The sequence below is a fragment of the Leguminivora glycinivorella genome, chromosome Z, assembly GCF_023078275.1.
Source record: "Leguminivora glycinivorella isolate SPB_JAAS2020 chromosome Z, LegGlyc_1.1, whole genome shotgun sequence".
Taxonomy (NCBI): domain Eukaryota; kingdom Metazoa; phylum Arthropoda; class Insecta; order Lepidoptera; family Tortricidae; genus Leguminivora; species Leguminivora glycinivorella.
The window spans coordinates 3,676,688-3,694,221 of NC_062998.1; the positions used below are offsets into that span (position 1 = coordinate 3,676,688).

At 44.6% G+C, this 17,534-nt stretch overlaps 1 protein-coding gene across 1 annotated transcript in view; it reads left to right on the forward strand.

The window, feature by feature from the left end:
* The window catches only part of LOC125241433 (116 kDa U5 small nuclear ribonucleoprotein component), a 33,760-nt gene extending 16,702 nt beyond the window's left edge, over positions 1-17,058 (forward strand). Inside the window, exons 9-16 of the mRNA XM_048149924.1 lie at positions 1,545-1,757; positions 2,371-2,506; positions 3,125-3,323; positions 3,773-3,915; positions 4,726-4,862; positions 6,158-6,278; positions 6,642-6,834; positions 16,871-17,058. Coding sequence (XP_048005881.1) covers positions 1,545-1,757; positions 2,371-2,506; positions 3,125-3,323; positions 3,773-3,915; positions 4,726-4,862; positions 6,158-6,278; positions 6,642-6,834; positions 16,871-17,024 — 1,296 coding nt within the window. The 3' untranslated portion in view covers positions 17,025-17,058. The remainder of the gene's footprint in view (positions 1-1,544; positions 1,758-2,370; positions 2,507-3,124; positions 3,324-3,772; positions 3,916-4,725; positions 4,863-6,157; positions 6,279-6,641; positions 6,835-16,870) is intronic.
* The last annotated feature ends 476 nt before the right edge of the window (positions 17,059-17,534 follow it).

A 17,534-nucleotide genomic window follows, 5' to 3' on the forward strand; every position in this document is an offset into this window, starting at 1 on the left:
TTGCTCCGTGTGATTCGGCTACGTGTAATTAAGATACGTAGCTACGTGTACACGGAGATTACGTATCTTATTTATACGTAGATCGGATCCAGTCGTGACCGTGGCGTTTAGTGTAGATTTTATGCGTGTCACTAAGACCCCCGAATGTAATGCAAGGGGCGAGTTTTTAATTTCAGTTTCCATATTTTTGCATTTTAAATAAAGTTTTAAGAGTGATCAAAAATAATAAGATGCAAATATTATGTTGGAGGCAAAAATAATAGACCAGTACAAATTGTAAAAGATGTGTATTATATCAAAAGAATTCGCGTATAATCAACATATAAAAAAATAGGTAAAATTCTAATTTTCATTCACATGACACAGACTATAATTAATCAACTTTTTTTAAATAATCTAACATGTACAGTCAGCGTCTTATAGTTGGTAGTATCCGAAGTAGTCAAATAGTTTGTTATTTTTGCTTTCACTTAACTTCACAAACAATAGGAACACATGGTACTTAACAGGTAAATCCCAAAGCTACTTGAAGGTAATTATTATCAATGGCCCGCACACTATTGTTTGTTATCTTTATCTGCACGTGCAACTATTTCTTAGTATTTTCACCGACGAAAGACGGTTGTCCAGACAGTAATAATATTTATGAACAACAGTGTATATTATTATTTCACTTAAAATACTTTTAAATTGTTGCATTGGTCTACCTACCTGTAGCATTTCTTACTAGGGAGTAAATATTAATTAGAGATATTAATATATTTATTTGGATGGACTTTCATATTCATCGACATCGCCAAGTAGTACCTAGTACCTACCTGAGGTGCGATTTTTGATTCTCATCGGGTGGCTTATTTCGTACTAAATAGTCATCGGCTGCATACAAAACAAGGCACCGGTGAGATTCAAAAATCCCACCAATACCACCTCTGGTTTTTTTGTACAAACTCATAATGTCTGGTTATCAGAGAACAGAATAATACCAATATGTAATTACTTAAAAAAACATCTGGAATCAAATCAATGCAAAGACCACGAGTATAACACATAATGCGAAGGGTCCGTTCGACACTTACAAGCTCTCTTTCAACAACCGAGCGGAGAGGAGCCGAAGCCGAGATTCGCGGGAACGTAGCCGAATCCAGAAACGGATACGTATCTTTGACGTGACCGTGTAGTACGGGATCTTAGCACCGCCGGTGCTAAGGCTACGTAGCTACGGTTCCGCGTGTAACACGTATATCACAAGCCCTAGTTTAAAGCAGGCGATCATGTTTCTGTGCATAATTATGAACATTGCCTTAGGAAAATATACCTACTCTTACACCAGCCGATTCGCAGAAAATTCACGTTTGTAAAGGACAACGGTAGACTATTTAGTGGATTACTCATATTGGTATAAACGCTTACGGATCGGAACTGATTTAAACAGCGTCTGTACGCGATAGCTTTTATCTGTCGTAATTATACAAACTAATGACGGATATAGTACAATGGGATTTGTGTGTAATAGGGGCACTTACTAAATTTCTATTATTCGTCAGGTGGAGTTAAATCGCGTCCCTGCCGGCTGCTGGGCCCTGGTCGAAGGCATCGACCAGCCCATAGTGAAGACGTGCACTTTCGTCGGCGCCGACGAGACGGAGGAGCTACACACATTCAGGCCGCTGCGGTTCGACACACAGGCGGTAGTCAAGATAGCTGTGGAGCCCGTCAACCCTTCGGAGCTACCAAAAATGTTGGACGGGTTGAGAAAGGTGGGTTAAGCCTGTTTTCTTCATAGATTGACCTTGCTAGGAGCTACACACATTCCGGCCGCTGCGGTTCGACAGACAGGCTGTAGTCAAGATAGCTGTGGAGCCCGTCAACCCTTCTGAACTGCCCAAGATGTTGGATAGACTAAGGAAGGTGAGTCTGGCCTTTCACAACACAGAAGATGTTGTCGTACCCGAACATACTAGCTCACATTGACAGATGGTGCGAAATGTTTTTCCTTCTTATTTTCATCACGAAAATCACGAATGTGGCATGCTATTTCAATCAGTCCCAGTACAAGAAGTACCGAACTAGCACGATCGATAGATCGACATCTGTACTGACTGTACTACTATTATGCACTATACATCTGTACTTGTCAGTGCCAACACGAAGAGGGAGCTACACACGTTTACACGGTTTTTATGTGTTCTCTTAAATATATTGAATTACACAGAAATTAAAAGGATTAGCTTTAATGAACGGTCGGCGAAGTCTTAAAGCCTGTGCATGCAGGATTTGTGCGTGTAGTCTTATTGTGAACGGCTGTAATGTTTTAGCGCACGCAGTCAGCGACCGATCGATACATCGATTTGTATTCCTTCATGTTTGCAGGTGAACAAATCCTACCCCCTGCTATCGACGCGAGTAGAAGAGAGCGGCGAACACGTGATCCTGGGCACGGGCGAGCTGTACCTCGACTGCGTCATGCACGACCTACGGGACATGTATTCGGAAATAGACATCAAAGGTACCTTCTTTATTTAGTACTACTTTTAATCAGTAAAAATCACAGCAATAGATAGACGTTAAAATTATCGTGAGACGTACTCAAATATACGGAATGTACTTGCGTAAATACATCGTGCTCGGTGACATGTTTCGAGTAATATGGGGACTCATAATCAGGTATGAGTGCTCGCGGCGGCTAGGAGGCCGTGTACTCTACAATCTACTTAAAGTAGAAGTTCAAAGTCTAAAGCGGTCGATCAAAGTTTCGGTGTCGGTAGCTTTCGGCATAAAACATGTTTCAACCAATGATTCTGGCAAACTACTGAACCTTTCCATTGTACCGAATTCGATTCGGTCACTCTTAAGGATTTAAGACACTTCGTTAACGAAACCATTTCCAGCAGACCCAGTAGTATCCTTCGGCGAGACAGGAGTCGAGAGACTCCCAATGAACGCAAGTTTACTTTCGGCCGAAATTACAGTCAAAACCCATCTTTCGCTTTTGGTTTCGGCAACAGTTTTCAGTCGGATGTCATCCACTAAAATTTAAGACGTTTTCTGAACTTTCACACTTTCGTATAGGTACTAAATACTAATACAATAAAATTAGGGCCTTAATATACACTTTTAATTTCAGTCGCGGACCCAGTAGTATCCTTCTGCGAGACGGTAGTCGAGACATCATCTCTCAAGTGTTTCGCCGAGACTCCGAACAAACGCAACAAGCTGACCATGATAGCGGAGCCTTTAGAACGCGGGCTCGCCGAGGACATCGAGGCGGGCGCCGTCTGCGTCACCTGGGACCGGAGGAAGCTGGGAGAGTTCTTCCAGAACAAGTCAGTTCTTTTTAAACCTGAGTAATGCGTTCAGTCCCGAAAATATAGCGTATTTTATGATTTCGTTCCTAGGCCGAACCACAAGAAAGGCCCTTGAAGCTCAAGCCAACTTCTGTTATGTAAACTTTTCACTGAGCATGGGCGTGCTCTTGTGTTGGAAACCAAGGGTCACTGTTATCGTCACGCCAACCTAGTAGTGGTACTTTAAAGTTCAAATCAAGTAGAAAATGTCTGCCAAGGCCAAAACTACAATTTAATTTTGTTAACTTTGCTTTTTGACCATCAAAGACAGCGCCGCGCACAATAATAATAAAAAAATACTGTACTGTATTTAAACAAATTCTTTTAAATATTTAAGTTATGTACATACTACATACACATAATTGTTTAGGCCTTTCTTTGCCTACAAAGCAGGCGTATTTATAACAGTTATTTTTTTACCGTCTCAGGTACGACTGGGATTTGCTGGCCGCCCGATCGATCTGGGCGTTCGGTCCAACAGCGACCGGCCCCAACATTCTGGTCGACGACACGCTGCCCTCCGAGGTCGACAAGCATCTACTGGCGTCAGTCAAAGAGAGCATAGTGCAAGGTATTTTAAAGCAATACCTATAGTGAAGACATGTTATCCCATCCCTATATTATGGGTAAAACAAAATATACTTCTGTTTAAAACTTGAAATATCACAAACTGTTTCATACTAAAGTCAATGTGTTGTAATACGCAGGGTTACTGTTTTTCTATAAAGTAAACTCTACATTTTACCCATTCAAGTGCAATTTGTTTTGTTTCCGTGTGATTTTTAACGAAAGTAGACAGTAGTATTAGAAATGAAAAAGCGGCAACATCGCCGTGTTTTTCCCTTTCTTATGGCCGCTGTACACACATGGCCAACAGTTCCACCAACCCCCTTGGCCATGTGTGTAGAGGGCTACTTGGCCGTAAGTTGGCAGTTGGCGCTTGCGCTTGCCGGCCAACCGATTCGTGTCGGTTTTTTGTCCACACATCAAAGGATCTTGGCGCCAATGGCCAACTGCGTTTACACGTTGGCGCTTCATTCAGTTGGTCGTCAGCCGTCAGAGAGGACAGTAGTGATATATTTACGAAAATAATAAGTTTATCTATGCCAATAATCGTGTAGATTCCACGTCCATCTTTCATGAAGAGCCAATGCCAAGTGATTGGTTCGCCAATGTGTAAACAGCGGCTCTTATCTTGGCCAAGGGGTTTCACAAAGGGCTGGTGGAACCGTTGGCCATGTGTGTACAGGGGCCATTATGAAAATGTGTGGGAAAACGAGACGACACGACGATGTTGCCACTTTTAATTTCTACTCTTTTTTACCAAACGGTACGCTTACGGCACACTTATAGTCACTGACATTTTTGTATTGTGTCGCAGGTTTCCAATGGGGCACACGAGAAGGCCCACTGTGCGAAGAGCCGATCCGCAACGTGAAGTTCAAGATTCTAGACGCCGTCATAGCACAGGAGCCACTGCACAGAGGAGGAGGACAAATCATTCCCACAGCTAGAAGAGTTCGTACCTCTCTATTTATTTTTCTAGTTCTCAAACCCAGAAAAAGTAATTCAATTGATTGGTCCATGTGGTTGCTGCTAGCCAGTACCACATCTCGGTCACTGGCGATCAAATATATGAAAGAAGCGCGTTCCTAGCACACATTCTAAGCTCGTGTAGGTGAACGCGTACCATGCTTGTGTGAGTGAGATCACAGGTCACAGGTCGACTGTTCGCGTTTTTGACATGCGGTAACTGTGAGGTAACCGAGAGGGGGTGGGCGGCACTTTCAGCGGGGAGTGGTAGTGGCCATACTGTACGATAGTACTCTTTATTATACTGTGCCAGTACGCTCGCCTCTGTACTCCCAATCATAGGCTACTTGCCTCCTAGTCAAATCTGCTTCTTTTTAAGAACTGTCAAAACGAATTTGAACGACTTGCTAAAGTGGAATTAATATGAAATCTAATTGAGTGACGTCACGGTCAATTCAGTTACTTTATATATTTCTACCTGACTTATTAAATAGAAATTCGATTTAAAAATAACTTCTGTCCATGTTTTTCTAATAATTATCTGATGCTTTATTTCGTGCATGGTATAAAATATTTTATTTTAAGAACAGTCAAGTTCCCTATTACTTCCACCTTTTCCCTCATCATCATCAGTCACTGGTCGGCGCAGCATGTGTTCCTCTCCCATACATCTCTATCCCACGTCATCTCGTCGTTAACTTGCTTTCGTTTCATATCATCTGTCACACAGTCCACCCACCTTCCATTCATTCGTAATACCTTCTCCTTTTCCCTATAATGTGTAAAGACCGAATCAAACAAGTACACCTTATAAAAAGTGTGAAAATGTCTATCAGTTTCGTTTCGAGACTACTACTTGAGCCACAGCATTTAAAAACATATATTTTCAGGATATTTGTTCCGGAACTAAGACATACTTTTTTTTAATATATTAGACATAATTTATTGCTAAGTAAGACAAAATAAACTTCGCCAAACTGCGGAACAGTTTGTTGGCTAATGAACGTAACTTGAACCGCATTTTCAACCCCCGACGCAAAAAAGACGGGGTGTTATAAGTTTGACGTGTCTGTCTGTCTGTGGCATCGTAGCTCCTGAACGGATGAACCGATTTTGATTTAGGTTTTTTTGTTTGAAAGCTGAATTAGTCGGGAGCGTTCTTAGCCATGATTCATGAAAATCGGTCCACTATGTCGGGGTTTTTCAAAATTTTAATTTTGTGGTTAGGTTATATACATAGTGTAATTAAATAGTTTACAAATAATTTGTGTTGTACTCAGGTGGCGTACTCAGCGTTCCTAATGGCGACGCCGCGCCTCATGGAGCCCTACCTGTTCGTGGAAGTGCAGGCTCCCGCTGACTGCGTCTCCGCCGTGTACACAGTGCTCGCCAAGCGGAGAGGTACACTAAAGCATTATCAATTATTATCTCCTCGTAATAGCCTGGGGCTACGCTATGGCAACTTATACCAAGATTTAGCGTAGACACTAGTAGATAGCATAGATACCAGTCGCTTGGCCCCACACTTAGTACGCCGCTTGTCCTGGTTAATCTGATCGCATGCAGAAGTGATAATTGGTCCATCTGCAATCACTGTGTAATCGCTAGCGACATCTCCCGTAAATCATTGACAGTAACGTTGACCATTCTTTGGCTATCCATAAACTTGACTCATAATTTTCGATACGATAACATTACATGTAACTTTCAGAATTACCGCCATTCTTACTCAAAATACAATATTTATAACACCACTTTCCTCAGGTCACGTAACCCAAGACGCGCCAGTACCCGGTTCGCCCCTCTACACGATCAAGGCGTTCGTACCGGCTATAGACTCGTTCGGCTTCGAGACGGATCTGCGGACGCACACGCAGGGCCAGGCCTTCTGTCTGCAAGTGTTCCACCACTGGCAGATCGTGCCGGGAGACCCGCTCGACAAGAGCATAGTCATCAGGTAACTACGAACTAGGATATCTCTAAATATCTGTCAATGAGGATAGTGAGACCATTCTCCATAATGGCATCAATGTCGTTAAAAAAATCTTTTGTACCGAGTAACAATAAGATTTTTTTTTTCAATTGGTAATAAGTAATAACTCTGAAACTGTGCATAATCCAGAAAAATATGTGTGACATTTTAGTCTTAAAATGGGATCAGGAATATGCTGTTAAAACCTCTCGCAATACTCACGAGCACCGTGTATAGTATTATACTCCCTTATTCATAACGTACTCTAAAAGTTATCAAGCCGATAAAGTTCGTTTGTCCTTTTCTATCACACCAATACGTCGGAAAGGGACTATAGTACATTGTGCAACAAGGGGTGAAGTTGAATATTAGTAAGAGTAAGTTAAATCGCGACGGCTTGCCGGAGCGATTTAAAGACTCGAGTTTGTAATATTCATACTCCCCGAGTTACACACAATGTTTTACATCACACTCGCAATGTAAAAAATATGTAAATAGATGTAAAAAAGTTAAGTACGGTACAAGAAATTTCATTATTCCCTTGGGAGAACGATTTTTCTTTAAGGTGGCTCGCCTAGGTTACCCGAAGCTCGGGCTGCGTTAGATGGCGTTAATCTGCAAATTAACGGTCTTATTTTTTTTGTGGAGTCGTACAGGCATTTATATACTTTCAATTATGCTTCGCGAACATTTAATATTAAAATTGACGTATTACAACATACATTCAACTTCTCATTGTAACGTTAATCCCCTTAATGTAGATAAATTTACTATTTTACACTATTTTTAAGTACCACTCACACATATAAACAGTGTTCTTGTATTCCTTCTAGTCGATAATTTCACGCGGCGACAGCTTGTTTAAATAGCCTTGCGGTAAATACGTGTTTTCGCATGATTTGCATGGAAGTACTGGGTTCGAATCCAGGACTTTTTCTCTTTTTTTTTTTAATACTACGTCGGTGGCAAACAAGCATACGGTCCGCCTGATGGAAAGCGGTCACCGTAACCTATGGACGCCTGCAACTCAAAGAGTGTCGCATGCGCGTTGCCGCCCCATTAGAAACTTGTACACTCCCCTTTGCTGTGTGTGCACAGCAAAAAGGAGTGTACAAGTTCAAAAGATGGTTTGGGTTGCCGACGACTCAAAGGACAATAGACGGAACAAATTAGTCCCGTAAGTCCTCCCGTCGTCAGCACCCCGCACCCTCGTTGAGCTCTGGCAGCCTTACTCACCGGCAGGAACACAACACTATGAGACACTATTTTTTGTTTTATTATTATACATAAATGTATATGTACTCGTACAGTAGTTACTGAGCGTTTTCCACAAAAAAGATTAAAAAACTATTCTCTTATATGGTAATAATTTTTGGGTTCGTCGAACTCAGAATTTCTAACATAATTATCCTAATCTGATATTTTAAAAAATTCCAAAAAGTATAGATAAATTTTAGTTTCTAAAGTACGATTCGAATGATTTTTTTTTCTAATTGTTTATTTTCGATGGAGCAAGGGTATTCAAATCGCTTTTGAAATCTTAAATTAGTAAATGAAAATGCAATAGTTAACTGAGTATCGTAGTGCTTTAAAAACTCAAGTGGACTTTTTTTATCTAAGGAGTAATTTCGAGAATATATTATATTTGCGAGGGTATCAAAAGTTGTGTTTTATATCTCAACTTAATAAATAGAAAATCAAAATGACAATAAAAAAATCAATATGTTCTCTAAGATAAAATTGATACCTTCGGCTCTCCATTCTTGCTCGGTCAATAAAAAATACGAAATTTATATCCAAAAAAAATACAAAAAGTTTTCAGAATCCCGGGATTCGAACGCAGTTTCACGGCGTGACAGGCGACTGTCCACCAACGACGCCATTACATAACACGCTGTTACCGACGAAATTAGGCTATACGTATATAATTATTTAAATATAAATAATAATGTCAAATCCTAAAATTACAAATAAGAATGGGTGTGTGTCTGTTTGTTTGTCCGTCTTTCACGGCAAAACCGGAGCGAGGAATTGACGTGATTATTATTTCAGGGGATTTAGTTGAAGGGATGGAGAGTGACATAGGCTACTTTTTGTCTCTTTCTTACGGGAGCGAAGCCGCGGTCAAAACCTAGTTTATTATAAATGGGAAAAGCTGGTTACTCTATAATCTGAAGTGGAAGAATTCGTTGTTTCACCAAAGATAATGTGTGTTTGTTTGTTTGTTTGTCCGTCTTTCACGGCCAAACGAAGCGACGGATTGACATGTTTTTTAAGTGGAGATAGTTGAAGGGATGGAGAGTGACATATGCTACTTTTGTCTCTTTCTAACGCAAGCGAAGCCGCGGGCAAAAGCTAGTACAGCACGGGTAGCATGGTCGCGCGATAGACGATAAAATATCAGGCCGTCCCTGTCGCACTATTAGTAAGTGCGTGCATTTATCGCGCGACCATAATTGCCTGCCTGGACCTGATTATATTGATGATAATTATTATTTGTAACCATAGTTAATATTGTCTTCAGTTACCGCGATAGTTACTCATGAAATAAAAACTATGAAAACGAATTAAATCGTGTATAATGAATTTACAATTCATCCCGACGTTTCGAACACTACAGCGTTCGTGGTCTCTGAGCTCAACGGGTGACTGAGGAAAAATTACAATGTGCAAAAGCTACCCACATACCTACCATACATATTCATATATATAACTATTTAGTTGTTGAAGAAAAACATTCACACAACAATAACATAGGTCAACTAGCTCAGTAAATGTAAGGAAGTCAGCACATTACTAATACCACAGATGTCATATATACCATAGATCAAGCAAACGTATCTACTTAGCGTGTCAAATGAACTCAGTGAAATCCACTGAGTTGTCCGTCTTTACTCGCAGCTTGCAGCTTTCGGGCGTCAATTTTTGTAAGTTGAAGTCAACCAAAACATAAAAAATGCCTCGTTACGTGATATTCAATTGCAACAACACAAAAATTATGAACAATCAAGAGCCTGAGACATATTTAAAATTACAGGCGAGAATCAACTTCAGTACAAAATTTGACACGCTCGGCCCCTATACAAATATTATGAATTTGTTTCTTCTATCTAAATTAAGTTCTGTGACTAATACTATGCCCACACTATGACCTATGTACCTGACCTGACGTGTAATATTTTATTTTATCAACAAAGGCACAATAAAGATTGTATTGTATTTTTGTATGAAAATAAAAAATAGGAAAGAAATATAGTAAGAGTCTTTTTTAATAGAATATTTATTCTATTAAAAAATATAAAAATTTTACCTTCCAATAAAATTGTTATTATTTTGCCTGGTATATCCGAGGTCTTATATAGAGAGAGTACGTCGTAGACGTCGCATCGGACCGATAGATGGCGCCATCGTTCGTTGTAAGTCGCTCCGGCGTCACACCGCCGCGATGTTGGTAGTCCCGTTTTCCCCACCTGCAACATAAGGCTCCTACGCGCCCCGGCCCGCCACCAGCCACCCTCATTGTTGAGGAGAAGTGCCGACGGTATATTAAGCCTACCAGGAAGGCATCACTCAGACCTCGGATATACCAGGCAAAATAATAACAATTTTATTGGAAGGTAAAATTTTTATATTATTTGTGCCGTTTGTATATCCGAGGTCTTATATAGAGACCTGTTTATTATCTCCTGGTGGCGAGTCAGCTGGCGCGCAAGCCTTTGGTAGCCCTATTGGCATAGCATAGAAGAATAAGTGAATCGGTTGTTGAACCGATTTGACAGATGTATCAGTCGAAATCGCCTTCGATCCGCGAATATCTCGGTGCCAGAAACGCCTAAAGAGATTTTCGTGATGACGTTTAGCTTTAGTCAGCGAATAGTTAGAGAAATGACATTATTATACATTGTAGGCGAGGCTGACTTGAACAAGATACAAAGACCTTAGATACACTTTTATTATTAACAGACACGTTATTTTATCAGGTTATTATAAACCCAATTTCAGACACAAAGTGTGGAAATTAACTGTAAAAGTAGTGTAACTATCTGTACTGTAGCAGGGTAACGTAATTGATACTGCTTTTGTCAACCCTTCGTAAAAATTATCTAAATCAATATTAGCTTTGATATGACTATTTAAAGTCCAACGTCTTACGTCCATATCAAACACAGAAAAAGGTCATCACTCACGCGCCCGAGGGCTATTTGTTACGATACTGGTATTTTCGATCAGACTATTTCGCGTCAAGCGAGCGCGGTTACAAGCGAGACTCCTGAACTCTGAACTCTTTTTAGTGAGGGCATTTGAGGATACTGATCGCTCGGTAAAACTAGCCTAGAAGATGAAAAGTACTAGCGCTGTCGATTGCTACTACACTGGACGGAGGTATCAGTCGATTTCTTCAAGTCAGTCATTGACTCTTAGGGTAATCCATTACCTAATCCAAAACCCGATGCGACGGATTTCTACTTCGTGCAATGAAGGTCGACAGTGTAGACTGAGAGGTGACGTCCGTGTCGCATCGCTGGTGGTTGCTGAACACGTCGTGGTAGCAGGTCAAGGGGTGAATTAAAACACCGCCACACATGCGCGCTTTGAGAGCGTAGGCGGAGCGCAATAATGGCGGTGCACCGCACAAACGCTGGCGTTGCGCCCAGTGGGCACTAGCGGGAACTAACGAGCGCGGATTGCGAGCGCAACGCGCGCGGGACGCGAGCGGAATGCGCGCGCATTCAGCGCGCTGATAGCGTAGCGTTAGCGAAGCGGAATGCGCTTTATGTGTGGCGGAGGCTTAATACGTACCGTTGTACGGCGTAATGCAGGGCTCTCGCAGACGAAGAGGTACGATGACGGGCGAAGCAGAAGAAGGCGAGGTCACCTAAGGTCACTTACTTGGCTCCCAGGGGGTGCATACTGACCTCGTACGACAGTCTGTTGGAGTCAGCATGGTTACTGTCGTAGTTACTCGTAACCGAAGAGATGTAGTCCTGCCATCGTACAGCATAACATAACATACAACCGAACTGTGCATAGCATATAGTGCTATGCGAACCTTAATCCGGCTGCATGTCACTTCAGTCGCCAGCGCCACCGCCTGTTGAAGATTATTTTCCATCGGAAGAGCTTTACTTTGTACAATATTCCGATTATTTAAGGTCTTATCGGGCTGCAAATGCAAGCAAAACAGGAGCGATTGGCCTACAGCTATCGGCAGCTGTACGAGGTAATGCTGGAAACCAACCTCCCTCTGTAGACTACGAAAGTTGTGAAATTGATGAAATCAGGTTCTACGATCGAATCAAGCTCTATATTAATTCAGTATAGTCGAGCCAGATGATAACTACTGAAGTCCTCCTGAGTTCCTGGCCCCTTTCGCTTTGAGCTGGAATCTCAAGTTCACTAAGGCGAAGCGGGTTTATTTTTCCCAATTTGTTTATTAGAGGCTCGGCGAATAAGTTAATCTCTCGAATGGACAGGGGGCGCCACAAGCCTCCGGGAAATCGTCGTGTACTTGGAACCCCCGCGGCCAGATTACCGATCGGTTTTGGTGTCCGCCCGGTAAACAGACGCACGCTCAGGATGCAGCACGCTGGCTCGAATTCAGATCTGGACATTCTGAAAGAGTTTTTTTTTTTTTTAATTCCGCAAACCTTTACGATGTCTTTGACCTACACAATGAGCGACGTACAGGAATCACAGGGTCGTCTCGCGAGGCGCCTCTCCGATTAGATAGCTCGCGAACATCGTCAGGACACCCTCGCAGCAGTGCGGCTCCTCGTCCGGTTATTGACGTCTTACCTCGTTCAACTATGGGTGGCCAAGCCACGTTAGGACGTAGCATCTTTAGAATTTATCTGTTCTCACTTCGGCGACGGAGGAGTCATTGGTCAAAATAGAGTGTAAATTCACGGGAACTGGAAAGAGAAGAGTGGATACCATAGTGTACGGGATGTCAGCTGATAGCGGCGCCCGGCGTCACATTGGAGGGCAGTATCAGCCTGGTCAGCAATAGAGTCTGCAACGATACCGTAGCAGACGGAGCCCGGATATGGTCGTGGCACCATTGTAGGGGAAGACAGTGCTCGCGGTGAGCGTGACATCTTAGGCGCGACGGGCGTTATCAGCGTGGCGGCTAGCAGTACCAAGGGACCACATCAGCAATCTTACCAGCTTGTCACTGCAGCAGACGATGTTACGTTCGGCGGTGAGATTGAGACGGCCGTCGTCAGCTCGAAAGGCGTCTTCGATGCCCCTGTCGCGTCACGCAGTATCGTGCTCGGTGGCCCTCTCGAGGTCGCCGCAGTCAGCGCGGGAGGCACCGGCGCCAGCATGACAGTCAGCTACATCGGTGAACAGCATCAACAGAGTTCGCGGCGTCGTCACGGCAGACGCGGCAGGAAAATTAGCGACGCCTTCGCGGCAGCCGCAGTATTGCGCTCGGTGGCGCGATGAAGGTCGCCGCGTCTGCAATCTTACCTCGTGCGATCGAGGCGACATCAAGGCGCCAGCATCAGCGTGTCGGCCGACGACACCGGTGGAAAACTTCAAGTAGCTTGCGGCGATGTCACGGCAGACGCAGCAGAAGGATTGCGACGCCTGTGCAGCGGTTAACAGTATTACGCTCCGCATCACCACTGAGGCTTGTCACGGCAGACGAACGCTCTGCATCACCATCGAGGCGCCAGCATAAGCGTGGCGGCCAGCGATACTGGTGGACAGCTTCAGCAGGGTCGCGGCGTTTTCACGGCAGGTGAGCGCGCTGCATCACCATCGAGGCGCCAGCATAAGCGTGGCGGCCAGCGATACTGGTGGACAGCTTCAGCAGGATCGCGGCGTTGTCACGGCAGATGAGCTCGCTGCATCACCATCGAGGCGCCAGCATAAGCGTGGCGGCCAGCGATACTGGTGGACAGCTACAGCAGGATCGCGGCGTTGTCAGGGCTACGCACGCTCTGCATTACCATCGAGGCGCCAGCATAACCGTGGCGGCCAGCGATACTGGTGGACAGTCAGCAGGATCGCGGCGTTGTCACGGCAGACGAACGCTCTGCATCACCATCGAGGCGCCAGCATAAGCGTGGCGGCCAGCGATATTGGTGGACAGCTTCAGCAGGCTCGCGGCGTTGTCAAGGCAGACGCACGCTCTGCATCACCATCGAGGCGCCAGCATAAGCGTGGCGGCCAGCGATATTGGTGGACAGCTTCAGCAGGCTCTCGGCGTTGTCAAGGCAGACGCACGCTCTGCATCACCATCGAGGCGCCAGCATAAGCGTGGCGGCCAGCGATACTGGTGGACAGCTTCAGCAGGATCGCGGCGTTGTCACGGCAGACGAACGCTCTGCATCACCATCGAGGCGCCAGCATAAGCGTGGCGGCCAGCGATATTGGTGGACAGCTTCAGCAGGCTCGCGGCGTTGTCAAGGCAGACGCACGCTCTGCATTACCATCGAGGCGCCAGCATAAGCGTGGCGGCCAGCGATACTGGTGGACAGCTTCAGCAGGATCGCGGCGTTGTCATGGCAGACGAACGCTCTGCATCACCATCGAGGCGCCAGCATAAGCGTGGCGGCCAGCGATATTGGTGGACAGCTTCAGCAGGCTCTCGGCGTTGTCAAGGCAGACGCACGCTCTGCATCACCATCGAGGCGCCAGCATAAGCGTGGCGGCCAGCGATACTGGTGGACAGCTTCAGCAGGATCGCGGCGTTGTCACGGCAGACGAACGCTCTGCATCACCATCGAGGCGCCAGCATAAGCGTGGCGGCCAGCGATATTGGTGGACAGCTTCAGCAGGCTCGCGGCGTTGTAGGCGGGGGCAGAAGGTGGCCGCGCTGGTAGCCTGCATATTGACGACAGATCACTAACGGCGCGGCGCTCGCGTCGGGGCAGCAGCAGACATACTTACAGCGTCGCACGCGACGCCTATGTGGCGGCCACAACGTTGTTCGGCGGCACCGCAGAGATGGCCATCGTTAACGAGGAGGCAACTTCTACGCAACTTCGGCGGCGCCGACGCGGCGGACAACACTGCCGCGGTCAGTGGCGCTATCGCAGCGCTACAGTAAGTTCCGGCGCCGACACGTGGTTTGGGGCCTCCGCACCGAATCGGAAACCGAACATGTTCTTTCTAAAATAATATGAATCTGCTCACCCATTCGTCGGAGAAATTCAAACCTCCTTGGAGCGCGGTATTCCTCCACCGCGCCCTCCGCCGCCGCCGCCGCCGCCGCCGCCGCCGCCGCCGCCGCAGCAGCCCGCAGGTCGCGCAGCACGCGGTCGCGAAGCACGTGGTCCCCGGAGCACGTGGTCCCCGGCGGAGCAACTTACCTACGTTACCGCTTATATTCTCGCGCGAAACTTTTAATACGCGGATAACACTTCCTACTTTAGTCTCGGAAATGCGAATAGTTTAAAAAGAAAACTGATTAACGGTAACGATTTTTGCAGCATGGAACTTTCTTACAAAAAAGTGGGTAGAATCATAAAGCACCGCTCGTTCATTTCTATCGTGAGAACCCCGAAAGACGAATAATGATCGCTAGCGAGGCATAATATATCTCATTATTCAAGAAGAACGAGCGTAAATTAAAAGGGAAGAAAGAATTGACGGTGAAAATTGAAATTGAAAAATGTCATAATTCCGAAACGTTATAAGCCACTTTTTAAATAAAAACACGAATAACTCTGGTTTGACCAGGAGTAACAAGGAAATAGAAACTAAAAGATTAATTTCGAGACACCATGCTGTAAAAATGTTCGAACGGAATACGCGACAACCGGTCACTTCGGCGTTCGACGAAACAATGAGGGTGGCTGGTGGCGGGCCGGGGCGCGTAGGAGCCTTATGTTGCAGGTGGGGAAAACGGGACTACCAACATCGCGGCGGTGTGACGCCGGAGCGACTTACAACGAACGATGGCGCCATCTATCGGTCCGATGCGACGTCTACGACGTACTCTCTCTATATAAGACCTCGGATATACAAACGGCACAAATAATATAAAAAAAACTTAATAAATCCAAAAAAAGTTCAAATGATTAAAAAAGACCCCGGAATGGAACTCGAGATCTTCTGCTTCATAGTCAATGCGTTTGACCGAGACGCCATTTCGATTTACACTAGCAGTGTCGAAAATGTCGAAATACACGATATGTATCTTTATTGACAAAATGCGTCATTATTTCTGAGTCTGCTTGAGTTAAGTAAACCAATATCTTTAAATAATTACTTGTCAAGAGCCAAGTGTCACTGATGACAATGTCAACTAAAAATGCGCGAAATATGACGGCTCTGTGTCTGTACACAAAATTTGGCACGCACATTTTCGTAAAATTAATAAAAAATTCACATGGATTTGTCCATGATTTCTGTATGAAACAATGTATTTCGTTCAATACTGCGACGATGGATAATGTATAGTAGATGTATGCGCATATTTTTATTTAGTTGTAGTGTGCGGTGACTAAATAAATGGTAGATGTTTTTTGTATGGAAAGCGAGCCACCTTAACTCACGCTCCGCAATAGCACGTTTAAAGTGCGGGTGTGATGAAAACGAACTTTATCGGCTTGATAACTTTAGAGCACGTTTATGAATACGGAGGTTAGTATTTTGCAGTAACGTAATTGTTAGCTCATTGAACATATATATGTAGTTCTCGTTGTGTTGGTGCGTGATAACACTCTCTGGGCGTTTGCATGTACACAGACATGGAATTGATGCGCGTGCATTGCACAATAGCCCAATAGGAACGTCCATCTACAAGTGTCAATAACATGCGACAGCTAGGCGTATTCAATGCAAATCGCCATACATATCTTTTTCAATCGCTCATTCGTGTTAGCTCCTGTGAGTTGATCGGGGTACGTAGCCAAATGCACAAACGCTCACGATAATATCCTGTTTCGTAGCTATCTATTTCTATCGCTCTTGCGTATTGGCGCGACAGAGCCAGACTGCATTTCCGTCGGCGTCTGGCGTCGACGATTGCCATTCGGCTGTACTTATTGTATGATATTTGCAGGCCACTGGAGCCGCAGCCCGCCACGCACCTCGCGCGCGAGTTCATGGTGAAGACGCGCCGCCGCAAGGGCCTCAGCGAAGACGTGTCCATCAACAAATTCTTCGACGACCCTATGTTGCTCGAGCTGGCGCGGCAGGACGTGCAGTTTAATTAGTTTAGTTTACTTGTCAATAAATGTGAGAAAATTATGTGGTTTTTTACTTGGTTTTAACTTAACCATTACCGCCAAACCACCCAGTAACTTTAGTCCAATATTATAACTGAGGAGTGTCTTTTCAAAAGGGCTTATTTCCACTTTGAACTTTTTTTGGGAAATCGAGAAAAACATAATTCCACGGTATTGATTTTGAAATTAAATATCTGGGCAACCGAGCTTCGCTCGGTTCTGTTTTGTATCCTTGACATGTGTCGCCATCTAGTTCAAAAATGAATAGTACCTACATCGAGCGAAAGAATTCTCAGCCTTAACAACACAACTACTCCACACGAGATGGCGCGCATTTCGCCACAAAAACTCAAATAGTGTATTTTTTATTCGTTTTAGCCTTGACCTGTGTCGCCATCTAGTGTTTGCAATAAATAGTACTTACATCGACCGAAAGAATTCTGTCTTAACAGTACAACTACTGCACACGAGATGGCGCGCGAAGAAAAACGCATGAAA